We start from the raw sequence: 17,977 nt of genomic DNA, 5'->3' as shown, positions 1-17,977 counted from the left end.
TTTGAGCGCGAAGCTGCCACTCGGCCGCTTTGGGTTTAGCGGAAGTTGCGGCCTCGCTTCTGAGTCACCGATTGGCCCGTAAACGAAACGGGGCCAGGCGGTGAAGCCGTGGTTGCCTGTTTGGGAGGAGGGGTTGCATTGCTGAATCAGCATCGCAGATTTTTCTGATCAATCTTTAGTAACGAATGAGTAAACAGTACTAGAGAGTCGTGTTGGTATGGATCCTTAGGTAGCTCAGGGGTGGTAAATGTCTACAGATAGGTCGATATCTCGTGATATACGGGATATGCTGTATAACTCCTGCGAGGATGACTGCATTACTGCATATGTAGGAGTAGGTATCGACTGATATCATGTGATCGACTGCTTCATGATCCTTCAGTGGCTCTCTGCAGGTCCAGCAAATCATACGCTTGGCATCATTAGTATATAGAAATGGATTCTTCTGATAACCCAGAGTGCCCACTTCTGGTTGCTTGGCTTTCAGGCCCTGAACCCAACAGGACCTTCGTCGGGTTCATTGCAACATCATGACGCCAGAGTGACCGCATGTAGACGGGCCTGTTTAAAGGCAAGCATGTCGCCATATGCGTCCAGGCCTTTGACTTGCAGATCATTGATCTTTCTTTCCAACACTAAGCCACAAACATTGACAACATGGCGTCTCAAATGGGCAAAGAGGGAACCTTTGAACGGCCGAAGGCTGCTCAAGCTCAGGAGAAACCGGGGTTAGTTCATAAATTATCCACTCCATCTTATGGACAAGAAACTAAACGGAATGCAAAGTCTGGAGAAACACATGGCGCCGTCCAGTGAAGCCACCAAGCTGGAATCATCCGGAACCTTTGTCGAGTATGTCGGGTCTGGCAAGCTGAAGGACAAGAAGGTCCTAATCACAGGCGGAGAGTATGCATCCATCCCGACGGACAGAATTCTGGTGGAAATGAAAAGAAAGGACTGACGATGCATAGCTCCGGAATTGGCCGCTCAGTCGCCGCGCTGATGGCAAGAGAAGGTGCTGACATCACCATCACCCATCTACCGGAAGAGAAAGACGATGCCGAGCAAACCAAAAAGCTGGTCGAACAGGAGAAACGGTCATGTCATCTCATTTCGGTCGACTTGAGCAAGCGTGAGAACTGCAAGAAGGTGATTGACGAGCATATTTCCAAGTAAGCCTGCGGCTGGTCATTCGGCAAATTGGCCTCGACTAACTACTACATTGGCAGGTTCCAAAAGTTAAACGTTCTTGTCAACAATGCCTCCAAACAGAACATGTGCAAGGACTTTGCGCAGATCGACCTAGATCAGGTTGAATCAACCTTCCAAACAAATATCATCCAGATGTTTGCCCTGACAAAATATGCTCTCCCGCATATGTCCAGAGGCGACTCGTAAGTGCATGCATGCTCACACAAGTCCGGGACGTCAAATCTAATTGCTTTAGGATAATCAACTCAACTTCGGTGGTGGCTTTCCGGGGAACTGCCGGAATGGTGGACTATGCAGCGACCAAGGGTGCTATTGTCTCGTTCACCAGAGCCTTGGCGCAGCAGTTGAAGCCTAAGGGCATCCGAGTCAATGCTGTGGCGTAAGTGTGTCAGTAGCGGGTATTCCTGGATCATGGCTAACTACTCTTCAGCCCCGGCCCAGTCTATACTCCTATTCAAGCGGATACTCGGCAAGCAGAAGATATGGAGGACTTTGGTGCCAAGTCGTCGATTGGTCGGCCAGGCCAACCTAGTGAAGTTGCAACCAGTTTTGTCTTTCTGGCTAGCAACGAAGCGTCGCTATTCTGTAAGTTTGGCCACCACAGATATGCAGATGCATCTTGGCAGTTTCTCACGAAGATACAGACGGACAGGTGATGCATTGTTACCCGCTCGGAGACTAGGTTTTGAATGCCATGAAATGCGGAATATGTGAAGGAAAAGTAATGATCGTCATGTCACTCATCAAAAGCACTGGGACAGTCGTTATGTACAATGTATCTATCGAGTATGAAAATCAACCGGCGGTCATCTCAATACATGAGCCAAGGTTTTGAAGCCGCCAGAGCTTTATCCCATCCGTGGTCATTGGACCATATGCCAATGCTCTCGACCTCGTCTTTTCCCAGTTTGAGACCGTTGTAGAGATGCTGCCTGAATCAGTCATGTGCCCACGGAGAGCAACGGCCCGTACAGCCAGCGAGGGAGGAGGGGGTTTCTCACAGGGAACAAGCCTTCTTTCGGACGAGGCCCGCATACTTGACCCTCGGGGGATTCCCAGCGGATATCATGCACCACCCGCTCATATGGGATACGCAAGACATAAACGAGAGGCTCATCTTTGAAGAAGTATTTAAGCGTATTTGGCACCTGAAATGCGGTGGAGAGGTGAATGAAGCCGGATTTCTCATCGATCTCACTGACGGGGAGGCGATCGGGTAAAGGTTCCCGCACCGGGGCGGTGGAGGGAATAATCTTGTAGACGTAGAAAGGTTCGACGTCGGTCATCTTGTCTATCGTGGCTGTGTTCTGGTGGTGACCGTGCAGGAGGAGAAATATGGAGATCCGGTGAGACTGGGGTTAAGATAAGAGAGATGTTAATATAGAGAAGATGGCGGAGGATTGTGGTACCCAAAGAGGACTAGTGACATGGACTTACATAAACGGCATTTACATCCTCGAATCTCCCTCACGACCGCATCTGCATGGTGCCGTGGTTGAAAGGGATTTCTTCGCAGCCACCAACCTATAATTGAAAGTCTATGGCCATCAGCCTTAGCCGGACAGCGGTAGTTGTGGGGTTGCGACGATGCGAGTGCAATTTTCCGCCCCTGGTAGGCCGGCAGTGACCGCAGTGGCTTGGATGAGATCATCATGAATGAATATAAAGAGGTGCTTTGGTGGCGGTTCCCTACTCTCAACTACTGAGGTCTAGGTGCAGAGTATTCGGCGTTTCTCTGGGTCTGTTATTGCAGCCTTACTCCGGAGCAGATTGGTCTTCAATGTTAACAGCACCTGAAACGCGATCGGCTTGTGTCGTCGCCGGGTAGATACTGATATAGTACAGTATACATCGTTCATGGGACTATGTATCTATCAAAACTATACCCCGTACCTGTCATACGCATGGAACAGTTTTCTCTTGAATCATGTCAATAACCTTGGCAGACTTCTGTGCACGTTCTGGATTTTTCCGTCAGATCGTGGGAAATGGGCCGACCGTGGGTCCATCTGCAATCGATGGATCCGATCGGAGATGGGCCCTTAGGGAAGAGGCACCACGATATCCTCATCCACCGATCTGAAGAGCCTCACTTTTTGGAGATTTAAGTGAAGGATTTGTGTAGGCAGAGCAGAAGAACTGATCGGATCACTACGGAGTAAAGATCCGGACAAAACGGTGGCTGGGCGATCGACGTCACGGGAGCCCAGCCATCTGTGGCGCAGGACCCTGATAGGCCGATAGAGCCCGCCATGCCCGATCGGGAGATTTGTTTGGGGCTGGGAAAAGAGTCGCTCTTTCCCCCGCCGCTCTTCTTCGGGCGAATCCATCACCATCACAATCACATCCACTACAATCAGTTTTATTCTCTCTCTCTCTTTCTCTCTTCCTCTCTTCCCCTCTCTTCGTTACCTTATTCATCTTCTTCCTTGTGCATTCGTATCGCGATTCGACTCCTCCATCCCTTTCGGCATACGCTTTCTTCCTCCCTTGTTGCTATATCAACCCGATTCCGCCTGCCAATTCCTCCCGTTACCATAGGCCGATGCTCTCCCTCCCTTGAAGCAGCATTCCATCCCACTCTCACACGGCGCTCCCACCTACTCACTCGGCTGAATCACTGCTTCCAGGCAGTTATGCGGCCGGTTGTCGCACAGACTCTTTCAGCTCTTCCGGCTTTTACATTCCTGTACACAAAATCGCACCAGTGATGTCAACCCATCCAGCATCTCTCCGACGTGCGCAGACCGATCTCCCGTCCGAAACATCCAGTCCGCTCCGTCATGGATCAACCGCCTCCACGGCTTCTTCCGTTTACACCATGTCATCCGCTTCCTTCGCCCCCAGCCGTACAAGCACCGTCTCCTCCACCGTCTCGATTGGTTCCACGCCCAGCATTGGCCATAGACGAGGGAAAAGCGAGCTGAATGCCATGGTTGCGGAATCCATCCCTGGAGTTGGCGCGAAGGAGCTGAGCCGCTCGACCAACGCTGGAACGACATACGAGAGTGTCCGTCGTTCCCTGCGACCGCTGTCGCAGGCGCCGAACGCGTCGCCACCTCCTACCAAACACTCCATATATCGCCATACCCGAAGTCAAACGGCCGATAATCCTCAGTTTTGGAAGGAGAATCGACCGCAGACGCCGGAACCCCGCCCACTGGCGAATCCAGAAGCCGATTCAATTAAAGAAAGAGGTCTATATGATGCGCCATCACCGTCACCTACTTCACCTTACCATCATCCCTCCCACACTGCATCGCCGCTGACCCGGTCGCCCGTGAAATCGCATCATTCTCACAGTTTGTCCAACTCACACCCACCTCCCCTCACCGCCGCCTTGAGTGCACCTGAGCTGGAAACGTTGAAAAAGTCTTCCACTGGTCACCTACGCACGCTTTCCAAATTTGCTCAATCGGGAGAGACAGACGAATTTGCCATCGATAGCCCGTCTGTCGTAGGCCTACTGGGACGACGGCGCCTGAAGCGCGCCGACTCGGTGGCGGGTAAAAATGGCCCAGCTGTCGCGCGGAGGACCAATGCATCATCATGGGCCGCTGGGAACTGGATGGATAAACAACGACAATTCATCCAGGCCTATGAGTACCTCTGCCATATTGGAGAAGCCAAGGAATGGATCGAGGAAGTGATCCAGAAGCAAATCCCGCCCATCGTCCAACTTGAGGAAGCCCTTCGCGACGGCGTCACCCTTGCAGAAGTCGTTCAAGCGATGTACCCAGATCGTCCTCTTCGGATTTTTCGACATCCGAAACTACAATATCGTCATTCGGACAACATCGCCTTGTTCTTTCGTTTCCTGGACGATGTCGAGTTGCCTGAGCTCTTTCGGTTCGAGCTGATCGATCTATACGAGAAGAAGAATCTCCCCAAAGTCATTCATTGTGTCCACGCCCTGTCCTGGTTATTGTTTAAGAAGGGACTGGTCGACTTCCGCATGGGGAACCTGGTCGGTCAACTGGAGTTTGAACACCATGAACTTGAGCAGACACAAAAGGGCCTCGACAAAGCGGGAGTCAGCATGCCCAGCTTCTCTGGAATGGCTGCGAATTTCGGCGCAGAGCCAGAACCAGAACCAGAACCAGAAGAGTCCGAAGAAGATCGAATTCACCGCGAGCTGTACGAAAATGAAGGTTCAATCAGCGACTTTCAAGCACAGATCAAGGGTGCCATGCTACGACTCAAGCTAGGCAACTTGATGAACGACTTGTGGGACTTTGAGCCTTTCTTGATCGATCTTCAATCGAGGCTTCGGGGAGATTGGACCCGCCAGATAGTCCAATACCGCCTGGATATGCGATCCTTTGCTGTAAACCTGCAAGCGATCAGCCGAGGGTTCCTCGCTCGAACACGGCAGCAGGGCGACCTTCAGACGTGCGAGGCTCTGGGAGATGATGTGTTACTGTTACAGAGTCTCATCCGAGGAGCTAAAGCCAGAGCGGAGATCGACTATGTCAGAAGCCGGGTGCGAAAGGAAGAATCTGGAATCAAGAGAATCCAAGCCGCCCTAAGGGGTGCACTGCAGCGAATGAAGGTTTCAGAACAATGGGAAGAAACTCGTGGCGCAGAGCACGATGTCACCAATCTCCAGGCTCTGATCCGAGGCGCTTTCTTACGACAGCGGATGGGCGTCCAGTATGAGGAAATCGACAGCGCTCAGAATGATGCCGAATTGCTGCAGGCGGCAATCCGGGGAATGATGGCGCGGAAATCTATTACCCGTATGGGAGAATTGCTCGCTCGAGAGGAGCCTTCCATTGTGTCTATCCAAGCGGCTGCGAGGGCGTTGGCAACCAGAACGCAGCAATCACAACAAGCGGCAGCTCTTCAGAAGACTGCGGATGGATGCAGAGCTCTGCAAGCCATGATCCGTGGCCGTGCTGTGAGGGCAAACATCAAGTCTCTTCGTGAAAGCTTAGCTCAACATGTGCCAGTTTGCATCAGCCTTCAGAGTACCGCGCGAGCCAACGCTGTTCGGGCCTTTTTGGAATCACAGCGTCAGGGTCTGGCCAAAGAAAGTGGCGCAATCCTTGACCTGCAATCCACGGCGCGGGGTCTTATCTTAAGAAGACGTCTGGAGGCCGACTCGGAGGCGTTGCAGAGGGAGGAACTTACTATCATTGACCTCCAAGCCCTCGCTCGGGCAGCCATCCTACGGATTGAAGTTGGGGGGATCCTTGAGCAACTTGACGAATGTGACGACGAGGTCAGCAATTTGCAGGCGCACATCCGAGCAATGCTCATTCGCGTTGAAGTCGGGCAGACTCTAGCCGATCTTGCTGCCGAGGAAGACGTTATTACCGACTTCCAATCTCGCATCCGTGGGCATCTTGTACGATCGAAGTTTGAGGAGCGACGCCGTTATTACCGCGAGAACATGGAGAAGGTGGTCAAAGCCCAAAGTTTTGTCCGAGGCAGAATCCAGGGCCAAGCATACAAGAGCCTCACCAGCGGTAAAAACCCACCAGTTGGTACTGTCAAAGGATTTGTTCATCTTTTGAACGACAGCGAATTCGATTTCGACGAGGAAGTTGAGTTTGAACGGACAAGAAAATTGGTCGTTCAACAGGTCCGGCAAAATGAACTCGCAGAGCAGTACATCAGTCAACTGGATATCAAGATTGCCCTGTTGGTTAAGAACAAGATCACCCTCGACGAAGTTGTCAAGCACCAGAAGCACTTTGGTGGCCACGTTGGGAGCCTTTTACCAAACCGGGAAATCTCGTCCAAGGATCCGTTCGACCTCAAGGCATTGAACAAGACGTCACGGAGAAAGCTTGAGCACTATCAGGTCTTTTTCTTCCTCCTCCAGACACAGTCCCACTACCTGGCGAGGCTCTTCAAGCGGCTCCGTGAGCTTAACACTTCGGAGAAAGAATATGAGAGAATCCGACACCTGATGATGGGACTCTTTGGCTACTCTCAAAAGCGACGTGAAGAATACTACCTGGTCAAGCTGCTGGCTCGGTCTGCGCAAGAGGAGGTCCAGAGTTTCGACTCACTCCATGAATACTTGCGCTGCAATTCATTCTGGAACAAGCTTTTTGCGTCGTATATCAAGTCACCTCGGGACCGGAAATTTATGCGCGACGTCCTGGGGCCACTTGTGCGCGAGAACATCATTGACAACCCAGACTTGGACCTCGAGAGCGATCCAATCCAAATCTATCGGTCGGCCATTAACAATGAGGAGCTTCGCACTGGTCGAAGAAGTCGTCGCCGTCCTGATATCCCGCGAGAAGAAGCAATCAGAGATCCAGAAACGAGAGCCACGTTTATCCAAAACCTGCAAGAGCTTCGAGACATTGCCGACCAATTCTTTACCGCGCTGGAGGAAGTTCTTTATCGCATGCCCTTTGGTATTCGGTACATCGCGAAGTCAATGTACGAAAGTCTTCTCTCGCGGTTTGCTAACGAAGATCCCGGCTTTATTCTTCAAACTGCCGGACACTGGGTATGGAGGAATTATTTCCAACCTGCCTTGATGGAGCCCGAGAAGTATGGCGTTGTCGATCGGGGTATGACACAAGAGCAAAAACGAAACCTAGGCGAGATCGCCAAGGTGGTGGCGCAGGTAGCATCTGGACGGCTGTTCGGGGCGGAAAACGTCTATCTTCAGCCTTTGAATGCTTATATTGGAGAGTCGATCCAGCGGTTGGGCCAGATCTGGGGTAACTGTAAGTACTTTCTTCTTAGATGGCATGTGTATTAAAGCTAACACGTCGCAGTGGTTTCTGTACAAGACGCAGAAGAATATTTCGACATCGACGAGTTCAACGACCTTTACGCCAAAACGAAGCCTACGCTGTATATCAAGATGTCGGACATTTTCTCCATTCATCAGCTTGTGGCGGGTGAGATTCATTACATCTGTCCTAACCCCGACGACATCCTGAAGGAGATTATCCGTGACCTTGGCAATGTCAAGTCCAACGAGAGTGAATTGATGAGTGTCAACTCCTCTGAAATCAATCTCACACTGAATCCTAAGCTTGCACAAGTGGAAGGTAAGAATGCACTGTTGCATATTGAATTATGATGGAAATTAACTAACTTGTGATAGACCCCGAGGCAAATGTGAAGGCCTTGTTCATGGAAACAAAACGTTGTGTCCTTTATATTATCAGGGTCCAAACAGGAGCCAACTTGATGGAGATCATGGTGAAGCCCCCGACAGAGGAAGACGAGGAGAAGTGGATGACGTTGGTCCGGGACGAGCTGAGTGCAAACAATACACGACGCAGCGCCTATTCCGAGGCCAATACGCTAGTCGATATTGCATCCATGAGCTATACCGAGCTCAAACAAACGGCGCTGGAGAACATCCTACAACTCGAGCGGACCGGCAAGATCCGTCGGGATAACCACTACCAGGATCTGCTAAATGCTATCGCCATTGATATCCGGACGAAACACCGCCGCAGAATTCAGCGCGAACGGGAACTCGAAAGTGCACGAATGACGCTCACGCGACTGAACGACCAGGCTAGCTGGCTGGAACAGCAGCTCAAGACCTATAATGACTACATTGAACAGGCGATGATCACGTTGCAAAATAAAAAGGGGAAGAAGCGATTCCTCATGCCATTTACGAAGCAATGGGACCACCAGCGTGAACTACAGAAGTCCGGCAAGGTGTTTAAGTTCGGATCTTACAAGTATTCCGCACGGAACCTGGCCGATAAAGGAGTCCTCGTCCACTGGAAGGGTTACACGGAACGTCAATGGGACCGAGTCGACCTGACCATTTCCAGCAACGAAGTTGGCGTCTTCACCATTGATGGTAGCAGCGGACCGATGATGGTCCCTGGCGCCAATGCGCAGGTTCCGCTGGATGACCTCCTCCAGGCGCAGTTCAATAACATGCAATTCCTGGACTTCTTCGACGGTAACCTACGGGTCAACGTCAACCTTTTCTTGCATCTGATTATGAGGAAGTTCTATAACGAGTGATGTCGGGAAGGTCTTTGTTTGTCAAGCGATTCTCTTTCTCCTTCTTTTTGTTTTGTCTTCTTTATTTCTAGTATTTTATTTCCGTTTCCTTTTCCTTTTTTGATTCGACATTTTCTCTTTCCCCGTGATATCCCTTCGAGTTAATGATCTGTCGGGCATGAGACCAAAAGTATCCAACATGCCTTGTGTTGGATTGATGCATGGAGATTGTTCAGCTTATGTATTTTTGTTCGATGACCTCGCATTGCTTTTTTAGTTCTTTCTCTGTGACGAATTTTAGACGAGACTCTGTATGTACGTATCCGGAATATGAATGGGACATTCCCTCTATTATTATTGTTTCTATCTGGATGCTGTGTACTCCGTAAAGAGGACGTCATCGCCCGTGAGAGGGTCAGGGGCAGCCACGTGACTGTTGGGCTCCAAACGGCCAGCTGGAGCAGCCGGACGGCCCTTTGATCTCCCGCCTCTCTCCGTCATCTCTTGTTCTCCCTTCGACTGCTCGTCGTCCCTGCCTCTGTGTCAATTGGCATTGTGCTGCGAATCCCTCCTTCGCCATGGACTTCAACAACCTCAAGGATCAGGTCAGCAACCTGACCCTGTATGATCTCAAGGCGGGTGTTCGCAAGGTCCAGAATGGTGAGTTCCGACCCCGACTATAAACCATCAGCCTTCCTCGGCTTTTGCAGCATGGCTCTGCATACGGTGATGGATGAAGTCTTCGGATTAACAAAATCTAGCGGTCATGAATTATACGGAAATGGAGGCCAAGGTTCGTACCGCAGTCCCGCCACTGTTGTTCTCCCCTTGTTTTTCCTAGCATAGAAACACAAGGCCGATCGCATGGGTTCCTGTATGCGATGTCGCTGACCTTCTCCAGGTCCGGGAGGCCACAAACAATGAGCCGTGGGGTGCCTCGACGACACTGATGCAGGAGATCGCCAACGGAACTCACAGCTAGTCAGTAATCTCCCGCGTTATCCTGTCGCATACTTCGATGAAACCGCATCCTAACATGCTTCGTCCGATCTAGCCAATTACTGAATGAGATTATGCCTATGATCTACAGACGATTCACAGACAAGTCCGCGGAGGAGTGGCGACAGATCTACAAGGTGCGATGCGTTGAGGCTATTTGTGTTGTCGTATGTCACTGACGTCTGGTCGCCACTACAGAGCCTCCAGCTTTTGGAATTCCTCGTGAAGAACGGATCCGAACGCGTGGTTGACGACGCCCGATCCCATATGTCTCTCCTTCGAATGCTGCGTCAATTCCACTACATCGATCAAAACGGGAAGGATCAGGGAATCAACGTGCGCAACCGGTCGTCCGAACTGGTCAAGCTCCTTGGGGATGTCGACATGATCCGCGCAGAGCGCAAGAAGGCCCGGGCCAACCGTAACAAGTTTGGTGGCTTCGAAGGAGGGTCGCACATGGGCGGGGGTATGTCGAGTGGCCGCTACGGAGGCTTTGGTAGCGATAGCATGTCGTTTGGAGGATACAGCGGAGGCGTTTTCGGTGACGGTGGCGGCTTCGGAGGGGCTCCCAGCGACTTCCAAGATTCCGGCCGGCGCAACAACCGGTTCGACGAGTACGATGAATATGACGAAGCCGATGCAAGCCCCCCGCGGCGAGGCACTAGCCCTCCGCGCGCGCGGCGCGAGACCAAGCCGGAGCCTCCGAAGGCACCCGAACCGGATCTTTTCGACTTTGGCGAGGAAGAAACCGTCACCACAAGCTCCACGGCTGCTGGGAAGAAACCTGCGGGTAGCAGCAACGGCTTGGATATCCTCGACTCTACGCCGGCTGCCGGCGCTGCCGATGACGACGAATTTGACGACTTCCAATCCGCGACTCCCGCACCGGCGGCGCCCACCTCGAACCAGTTTGCTATCCCCCCGCCAGCTTCCACTGTCAGCACGACCTCGAGCACTCAGTTCGCGGCTCCGAAGCCGGTGTCGGGCACCCAAGGATCCAACCTGAATGGTCTTGTTGGATTTACCTCCATGACGCCAACCCCGTCGTCGAGCGGCATGGCTTCCCCTACCCTTTCTCAGAGCTCCATGATGGCTCCCCAGCAGCAACAGCAGAAGCCCGCCGCACCGAAGCCCAGCGGTTTCCAGGCGGCCACTCCGAACTACTTCACCTCTGTCTCCGTGGGCAGCCCTCAACCTTCCTCGGCTGGGCGTGTCGAATCACCGACCCGGGATGCCGTCCACTTCGTCCTTCACCTCTGCCACCACGACCTCCTCTGTGGGTGCAAAGCCTGCGGCGTCCAAGTCCTCGGGCGATGCGTTTGGATCTTTGTGGTCGACGGCCAGTGCCAGCGCGGGACTGCAAAAGTCATCCTCCAATGCCAGCAAAGGACCCAACTTGGCGAGCATAGCCAAGGAAAAAGCCAGCGCCGGCATCTGGGGCACTCCCGCTACGTCCAGCCTTACGTCTGCTTCTCCATCGCCGTCATTGGCGCAGGGCAGCGCATCTCAGCAAGGGTCCAAGACGGGAAGTTCGGGACTTGATGACTTGCTGGGTTAGTCGTTGGTTCCGATATTACTCTCTTCTATTCTTCCCTCTTAGCTATTCGACTTTTACTACCGATTTGTTTGATTTACCCTTCTGTCTATTTCGTCGTTGCTTTTCCTCATGTCGTAGGCCCGACCTCTTCCTGCTGTTGTTCTTTTTGGTGTGTATATCTCGAAGGGGTTGGGGGTATTTAGCTCCCTAGACTTCTTTTAGCCGTTTCCACTAGCATTGGTGTCGAGGGCATGGAAAATAATGATCAATTCGAGCTGGCGTTCCCATAGGCCATGTTTCTCGTTGACTGTCTGCCTAGAATTCAGCGCTGGGCTGAACCTGACACCCCAGGCTCGTATTTCCCGAGGTCGATCACCTCCGTGCAGGGCAAAGTGTGCTCGCAATGTGACATTAACTTTGTGGATGGAGGGAGACTAGACCATACGAACTGTCGATCGCCGCTATATGTTGAAATCCTCCAACCATAAATCCGTCGGCGTCCCCAATGATAGGGGTCTGCTGCTGCACCTGGTTGCCTGGGTCAGGGCACTCCGTGCCAGCTGCCGGATATATATCGCTGTTCTCCCAGCGATCGCTATACCCTCATATCCCATCCACACCGATAGATGAGTCCGAGCCACAATGCTCCCCGGTTACACCGATACAAACCAGCTCCTCTCCCGCCAGGACGGCAACAATTCCATCTACGGCCAGTGCTGGGGAGGCCTGGGCCAGGGCGAATGCTTCCCCGCGAACCGATGTATGCGCCGTCCATCCCTCTCGCGCTGATAGATAGATGGTCGGTCGTCTAACAGCGCCAGGCGCGGGCATCCTCTACACCAACCAATGCACCGAGAGCTCCAACCACGTGGTGCGTCGCTACCTCAGCCGGGGAACCGTATAAGTAGTGTCTAGGCGAACTGACAACATCGGCAGTGCTGTCTCAACCGCGAATGCACCGTGCCACAAGGCACAGGCTGGTGCAAGGACCGCTCCAACCAGACCTGTGCGGATGGGACGTTCATCTCGGGGACACAGGTATACATCCTCTCTGTACCACTGCATGGATATGAATGCGTACTGACCGATGCAGGCCCCCTGGCCCTGTCCCGGTGGGAACTCCATTCAATGCTGCGTTAAATACGCCGACATGGCCAACGGCACATCATCGACGACAACATCGTCGACGACGACTTCCGCTACCGCGACCGGCACTTCTACCCCCGTCCGCGAGACCGGATCGAGCGGTCTGACGGCCGCGCAGATCGGCGGGATAGTCGGCGGGGTGGTTGGATTCGTCGTTGTTGTGGCCGTTGCGACGGGGTGGGTTCTCTGGCGACGGCGGCGGAGGAGAAAGTGCGAGGAGGGCGCGCCTGGCGGTCTGTCGGATGATCAGGGCGGTAAAGACGCTGGTGCTGCGGTGGACACGGTGGAGCAGAAGGAGGAAGGAGGGGAGGGTGGCGGGAGGAAAGACGATGTGCCGATCTTGGATGGCCAGATGCGACAGGAGATGGATGCGCAGGGGCGGGCGGCACTGTATGAGATCGGGACCGGGGGGCAGGATGTGAAGGGGGCGGTTCAGCGCCGCGGCGTGTCGGAGCTGCCTGGAGAGATGGGTGTTGCGGAGTTATCTGGAGAGCGGGAGAGGTGAGGATGAATCATGGCCTACGGACTGGAACGATTGATGATTGAATGCAGTTGCTGTACAGTGATACATTGCATACATCTAATGCATTATGCGACGCCGACGCTGAAGTACTCAAAAACACCCATGTAGTTATTTACAGCCCACTCGATTGTCCTCATAACCATGACAATGTCACTCTGCTTCCTCGTCGCAGCCCCTAGCACGCGGTGCTAGCGCGACCGGCCCATTCCCATCCTCGTCCTGCTGAGCCAGGACGGTCATCGTGAATTCTATCATACTTATGTATTGTATGGATGCATGCATGCGAAAACTCCTTCCGACCGAAGTCCATCGTGGTGTGATATAGGGTTGAAGTTCCGGCCTGGGAACTAAAACTGGCGAGAGAATAGAATATAAGAAATGATAAATAGAAATAAATGCTTGTTTGCGCACGGAGGCGCGCCTTAGCTCGTACACCGTACGAGGTTGTCCGCGCGAAGACCCTCACGTCGTTGTGGTGGCGTTGTTGCTGGTGGCTTGGCTCTCCGTTGACGGCTTTTCCAGCACAGGCATAGGCGACTGCGGCGTTCTGGAGGCGGTCTCCGCACTGTGCTCGGTCGCACCATTAGGAATATGGGCCGTTTCGGCGGCGTCGTGCTCCTGCGTTGGGGTGATCGCTTGCTGGGAATCGGTCGAGTCAGGGCTGATTTGGTCGGCATCACCGCCGTTCAGCGACGTCAGCCCGCCCTCAATGTCACGAAGAAGTCGGACGAACTCCTCTGGTACCAAGCCGCTCTCCCCCGTGCGAGGATCTTCAGCTACCAACCATCCTTGACCGTGTCGGTAGGAGACAAAGATCACCTGTCCCTCGGTCAGGGGAAGCTCATTCTCATGCTCTCGCGTGAAATCGAACAGAGCGACCGCCTTGCCGTGCATCTCTTCGTCCGGACATCCCACTGCAAACTGGAAGTCTCGGGAGTACCGGTTACCGGTGTATTCATCCTCGGAATCGAAGTCCGCTTCATGGCCGTATCCTTGGTAACCGCCGTACGAGTCCATATGCGAGTATCGACTTTCGTTAGCCGGGTACGTGACATACTCTCCGCCGGGTCCGTCTTCGGCGGCGTTCTCATCATTCACGTAGTAGGTCTCGCTACCGTCCACGTTGGTGCCAACAAACGTCCCGCGATCCTCTCCCAGGTGGCCCAGCGCATCATGGCCACCACCAGAACTTCGACCACGGTGCCCATTCAGATCAGTCCCGGTGGACTTCATTTTCCGGTGACGGGGAGTAGAAAATACGGGGCTGTGCAGATCCTCATCCTCACTGTATGGGGGACCGTCTCCAAAGGACATGGCCGGAAGTTGCTGGTGACCGTAGCTGTGGTCCGTGCTCCAAGGTCCGGTGGACCACTGGCCGCGCGACGTGTCCCAGGGCGCTGGAGGATCCGACAAACGTCGTTGTTCGCTCGCCGGGGTGGACACCCCGGAGGCACGCGGAGGCAGCGGGCCGTAGTGGAGCGGATGGATGGGTGGGTAGGCAAAGTCGCGGACGAGAGCGTATGGCAAGCTGGAGTGGAAGATGGGAAACACATGCGACCCGGGGCGCGACCGATTTTGGGAAATGAAGGACACATTGGAATGAGTCGAAAGGCGGTCTTTCGCGTAGGAGGAAGATCGTCCCCGACTTTGACGTCTCACATCGGTGTCTGTGACGATGGGGGGAAGATACGTTGTGTCGGGGGCGGCGACATTCTGCTGCGACGACGGCGGGGAGGTGGTGGTTGTGGAAGCCATGGTTGCCTTCGTCGGCTTTTCTTCAGGCGGAGAATCAAGAGAGGAGATGCGAGTTCAAGAGAGGTTATTATCGGGGGTCCAACGCGGTTACGCCCAGTTTGGCATCGCGATTGTTCAGCCACAACTCCCCTCGCTGTGTTCTGCAGGCGGTCTGATCTTGGAGTACCAACCGACAGGTCCCAATGATGATCGACAAGCAAAGGGGCGCGACTGTAGGAACAGCGATGGACGAAGTAATCCCGGCTGGGAGGGGTACACTACACTAGGCGACTCCTTGCGTGGAAGCACGGCTGGGGCTGGGGACAGTAGAGTTCGGTGGTAAGGCTGGTTTTGTTATGTTTTTTCCAGGACCCCGAATCGAGCGGTCGAAATTAGACGCCCGACAAGCGAGATGGAGTTCAATGGGGTGTCTCTCGCAAAGAGGCCAGAGTAATTGAGATGCACGGTGGAGGGGGAGGACCTGCAGCCGGACGATTGGAGAACGATGGTGGTTAGGTAGGTAGTTGAGGAGGGGTTGTCGTCGCAGGGTCGGTCGGTATGTGCGAAGGCGACAATCAAGGAGAGCTCCGAACGAGATGGGAGCCAATAATCGGAGGGGTTAGACGGTCCCGCGCGCTTGACGGTTCGAATGAAGGAAGAATTTGAGGGTAGGGTGAAATAATGGGCTGTATGTAGGTACACCGGGTTCTAAATATAGCAACGGCGGTAGAGCGCCACAGGTCAGAGAGATGAAGAGGAAGGTCAACAGAGGGAGAGGTGCATGCCCACCACCGGGATGGAATGCGGTGCTTCTCGTGGTCGAGTCGAGGGGTGGAGAGAAGGAGAAGGAAAAAGAGGCTTACCGGAGATTACCTACTACCTTGGTCCAACGTAGAGGAATAGTTAAGGATCAGCGAGGCGCAGCCGGGGTGGGGGTGGTATTTGGTCAGTAGTAGTATTGTATGAATGCGACGAGCGGCTGAAGATGGTGGTGGTGATGGTGGTGAGAGGTGAAGAACAGAGTAACAGTAACACCGACTATGTGGTGCAATGACAACGGCATGGACAAGCGCCCCTCCTGGCGAGGATTCAGTCGCGGTGGATTCGTAAAGAGAGACTCGACAACGTCCGACGTGCTCTTCGTTTCTTTTTTGCCGATGTCGCCCCACGTGACCGTCCACGCGTGGCCTAGCGTGTTTCACCATCCTGACTAACTTCCTGATTGGGCAATGGTCTACTCCTCTGTAACTCCTACTACAACATCCTTACGATCAACTTCAGGAGTCACTCCCACAGTCTCATTCGGTTCTATCGCAGATGCAATACTGAACCTGTCCTCCCTTCCACGTCACTCTACAAACACTTCTTCACTATACAATGAATTCTCACATTTTCATACAGCTCTCACGAGGACCTGCCCCGCTTGCATACAAACAAAGCGCTTGTTGACGTCCCCCTATCCCGCCCCACCAAAGCCCCCGTTCTCCTTACGAATGCATGTTGGAGGGACAGCCGCTCAGCTCAACTGTCTTCGTCATCGTCAAAAAGGTCGTGACCGTGACGGTAGGCAACCCCTGGGGAGTCCGCGATGGAGAAGGAGAAGGAGATGGAGATGGAACCGCGACGGAAGAGCTACTCCCAATGTTTGGAGCAGCATGATACCCCATGATTTCGGCAAACTGAGACGGGATGGACGCTCGGTTCAGATCCTGGCCTTGCGCGTACCCGACCGGAACACGCATATAAGTTTGCACATGGTTCGCCACCTCGTCATCCACATCCACATCCATACAGGTGGTGTAGATTTCCGCTTTCCCTTGGGGCAATGCCGGGTCGGCACGAGGAGCGGTCGGCCAGTCCCACACCCAGTACAGCGTGTAGGGCTTCCCAGACGGTGCGTCTTCCGGCACTGCGACGTCGGTTTGGCACCACAAGTCTGCCCCCATCAGCTGGTCTGCCTCATGGGGGAACTCGGCCTGGCGCTTTTGCGAGATTTTCCCACTGTTGATCTGGTAGCACCGGCCATCATCAAAGTTCTGCACAGTCAGGAGCACCCCACGTCGGTCCCCGCCCGTTCCGTCCTTGTTCCACACCTTGTGCACGTCCAGGAGCTTCTCGTCCTCCTTCGGTTGAGTCGTCCCATAGACGTAGATGGTTCCGCGGTTGTGGGGTTTGCCCGGCTGGTTCTGGGGTAGAGTTACATGTCCGTTTTCCTGGAAACGAAGCGCGATGGCAGCACCGGCCGATGCCCGCAGCCGGGGGCTCCCCTTGTTCTGAACTTGCTTTCGCTGAGAGGCTTTGCAGAGGTTATCGGACCGTAAAATCTTAGTTGCGTTGGGCCGGCCGTTCGGTGGGATTAGGTTGGTCATATCGGTGTCGCTGAACCCAGCTTGTGTGCGAGGCACGTAGCCTCTGGGGTATCCGGGGTCGCCAACGAATGTCCCGTTCGGCGCGATCACCATGAGCTGTTCGACCCATGAATGCGCGTCCACAGCAGCTGAGAAAAGTAGGATAACCAATACGAGCAGCTCCAGGCTGCGTCTGGAAAGGTCGACCATGGTGTTGCTTGGTTGGATGGTTGCTGATTTCTTCGACGGCGAGTAGCGGTCAGAGAGCGTAGGTAGGTAGGCACACCGGCCAGCGGAGTGATATTGGACACAGGAATTGTTCTTTTCAAGTCAGTCGAGATGGTTACACCGGGATGATCAAGTGGGAATAGGTGGAATCAACGGACTCTTTTATATCTGCATAATGGCCTTAGAGGAGGGTTCTTTGTGATTCTTCTCTTTGGAGTAGTTTGAGTCCCTGACGTACTGAAGAACGGGCCGTCAATAAGGTAGTCGTGGTACAATAAAGAAGTCTTCTGTTGAATAAGT

At 53.6% G+C, this 17,977-nt stretch overlaps 7 protein-coding genes across 7 annotated transcripts; 4 read left to right on the top strand and 3 right to left on the bottom strand.

The window, feature by feature from the left end:
- Window positions 1-657: 657 nt before the first annotated feature.
- Window positions 658-1,894, top strand: ATEG_09527 (oxidoreductase, short-chain dehydrogenase/reductase family; the record flags this gene model as incomplete). Its single annotated transcript, XM_001218148.1, has 7 exons — window positions 658-728; window positions 787-906; window positions 972-1,172; window positions 1,230-1,394; window positions 1,448-1,591; window positions 1,643-1,797; window positions 1,839-1,894. The coding sequence occupies 7 exons, from the start codon at window positions 658-660 to the stop codon at window positions 1,892-1,894; spliced, it is 912 nt and encodes a 303-aa protein (XP_001218149.1).
- A 259-nt stretch (window positions 1,895-2,153) lies between these two features.
- Window positions 2,154-2,498, bottom strand: ATEG_09526 (DUF952 domain-containing protein; the record flags this gene model as incomplete). The annotated part of the gene is made up of 1 exon (XM_001218147.1): window positions 2,154-2,498. One exon carries the CDS (start codon window positions 2,496-2,498, stop codon window positions 2,154-2,156), a length of 345 nt encoding a protein of 114 aa, XP_001218148.1.
- Window positions 2,499-4,033: 1,535 nt separating this feature from the next.
- ATEG_09525 (putative Ras GTPase activating protein) lies at window positions 4,034-9,183 on the top strand (the record flags this gene model as incomplete). Its single annotated transcript, XM_001218146.1, has 3 exons — window positions 4,034-7,907; window positions 7,959-8,237; window positions 8,294-9,183. 3 exons carry the CDS (start codon window positions 4,034-4,036, stop codon window positions 9,181-9,183), a joined length of 5,043 nt encoding a protein of 1,680 aa, XP_001218147.1.
- Window positions 9,184-9,740: 557 nt separating this feature from the next.
- On the top strand, window positions 9,741-11,703 carry ATEG_09524 (ENTH domain-containing protein; the record flags this gene model as incomplete). The annotated part of the gene is made up of 5 exons (XM_001218145.1): window positions 9,741-9,822; window positions 9,924-9,955; window positions 10,064-10,143; window positions 10,217-10,298; window positions 10,360-11,703. The coding sequence occupies 5 exons, from the start codon at window positions 9,741-9,743 to the stop codon at window positions 11,701-11,703; spliced, it is 1,620 nt and encodes a 539-aa protein (XP_001218146.1).
- Window positions 11,704-12,340: 637 nt separating this feature from the next.
- ATEG_09523 (uncharacterized protein) lies at window positions 12,341-13,349 on the top strand (the record flags this gene model as incomplete). The annotated part of the gene is made up of 4 exons (XM_001218144.1): window positions 12,341-12,458; window positions 12,520-12,569; window positions 12,635-12,736; window positions 12,792-13,349. 4 exons carry the CDS (start codon window positions 12,341-12,343, stop codon window positions 13,347-13,349), a joined length of 828 nt encoding a protein of 275 aa, XP_001218145.1.
- A 480-nt stretch (window positions 13,350-13,829) lies between these two features.
- Window positions 13,830-15,122, bottom strand: ATEG_09522 (adaptor protein NBP2; the record flags this gene model as incomplete). Its single annotated transcript, XM_001218143.1, has 1 exon — window positions 13,830-15,122. One exon carries the CDS (start codon window positions 15,120-15,122, stop codon window positions 13,830-13,832), a length of 1,293 nt encoding a protein of 430 aa, XP_001218144.1.
- A 1,466-nt stretch (window positions 15,123-16,588) lies between these two features.
- Window positions 16,589-17,659, bottom strand: ATEG_09521 (uncharacterized protein; the record flags this gene model as incomplete). Its single annotated transcript, XM_001218142.1, has 1 exon — window positions 16,589-17,659. The coding sequence occupies one exon, from the start codon at window positions 17,657-17,659 to the stop codon at window positions 16,589-16,591; it is 1,071 nt and encodes a 356-aa protein (XP_001218143.1).
- Window positions 17,660-17,977: the final 318 nt, after the last annotated feature.

This window comes from Aspergillus terreus, genomic scaffold (assembly GCF_000149615.1).
Source record: "Aspergillus terreus NIH2624 scaffold_15 genomic scaffold, whole genome shotgun sequence".
Taxonomy (NCBI): domain Eukaryota; kingdom Fungi; phylum Ascomycota; class Eurotiomycetes; order Eurotiales; family Aspergillaceae; genus Aspergillus; species Aspergillus terreus.
This window is presented reverse-complemented; position numbering and strand designations above follow the sequence as displayed.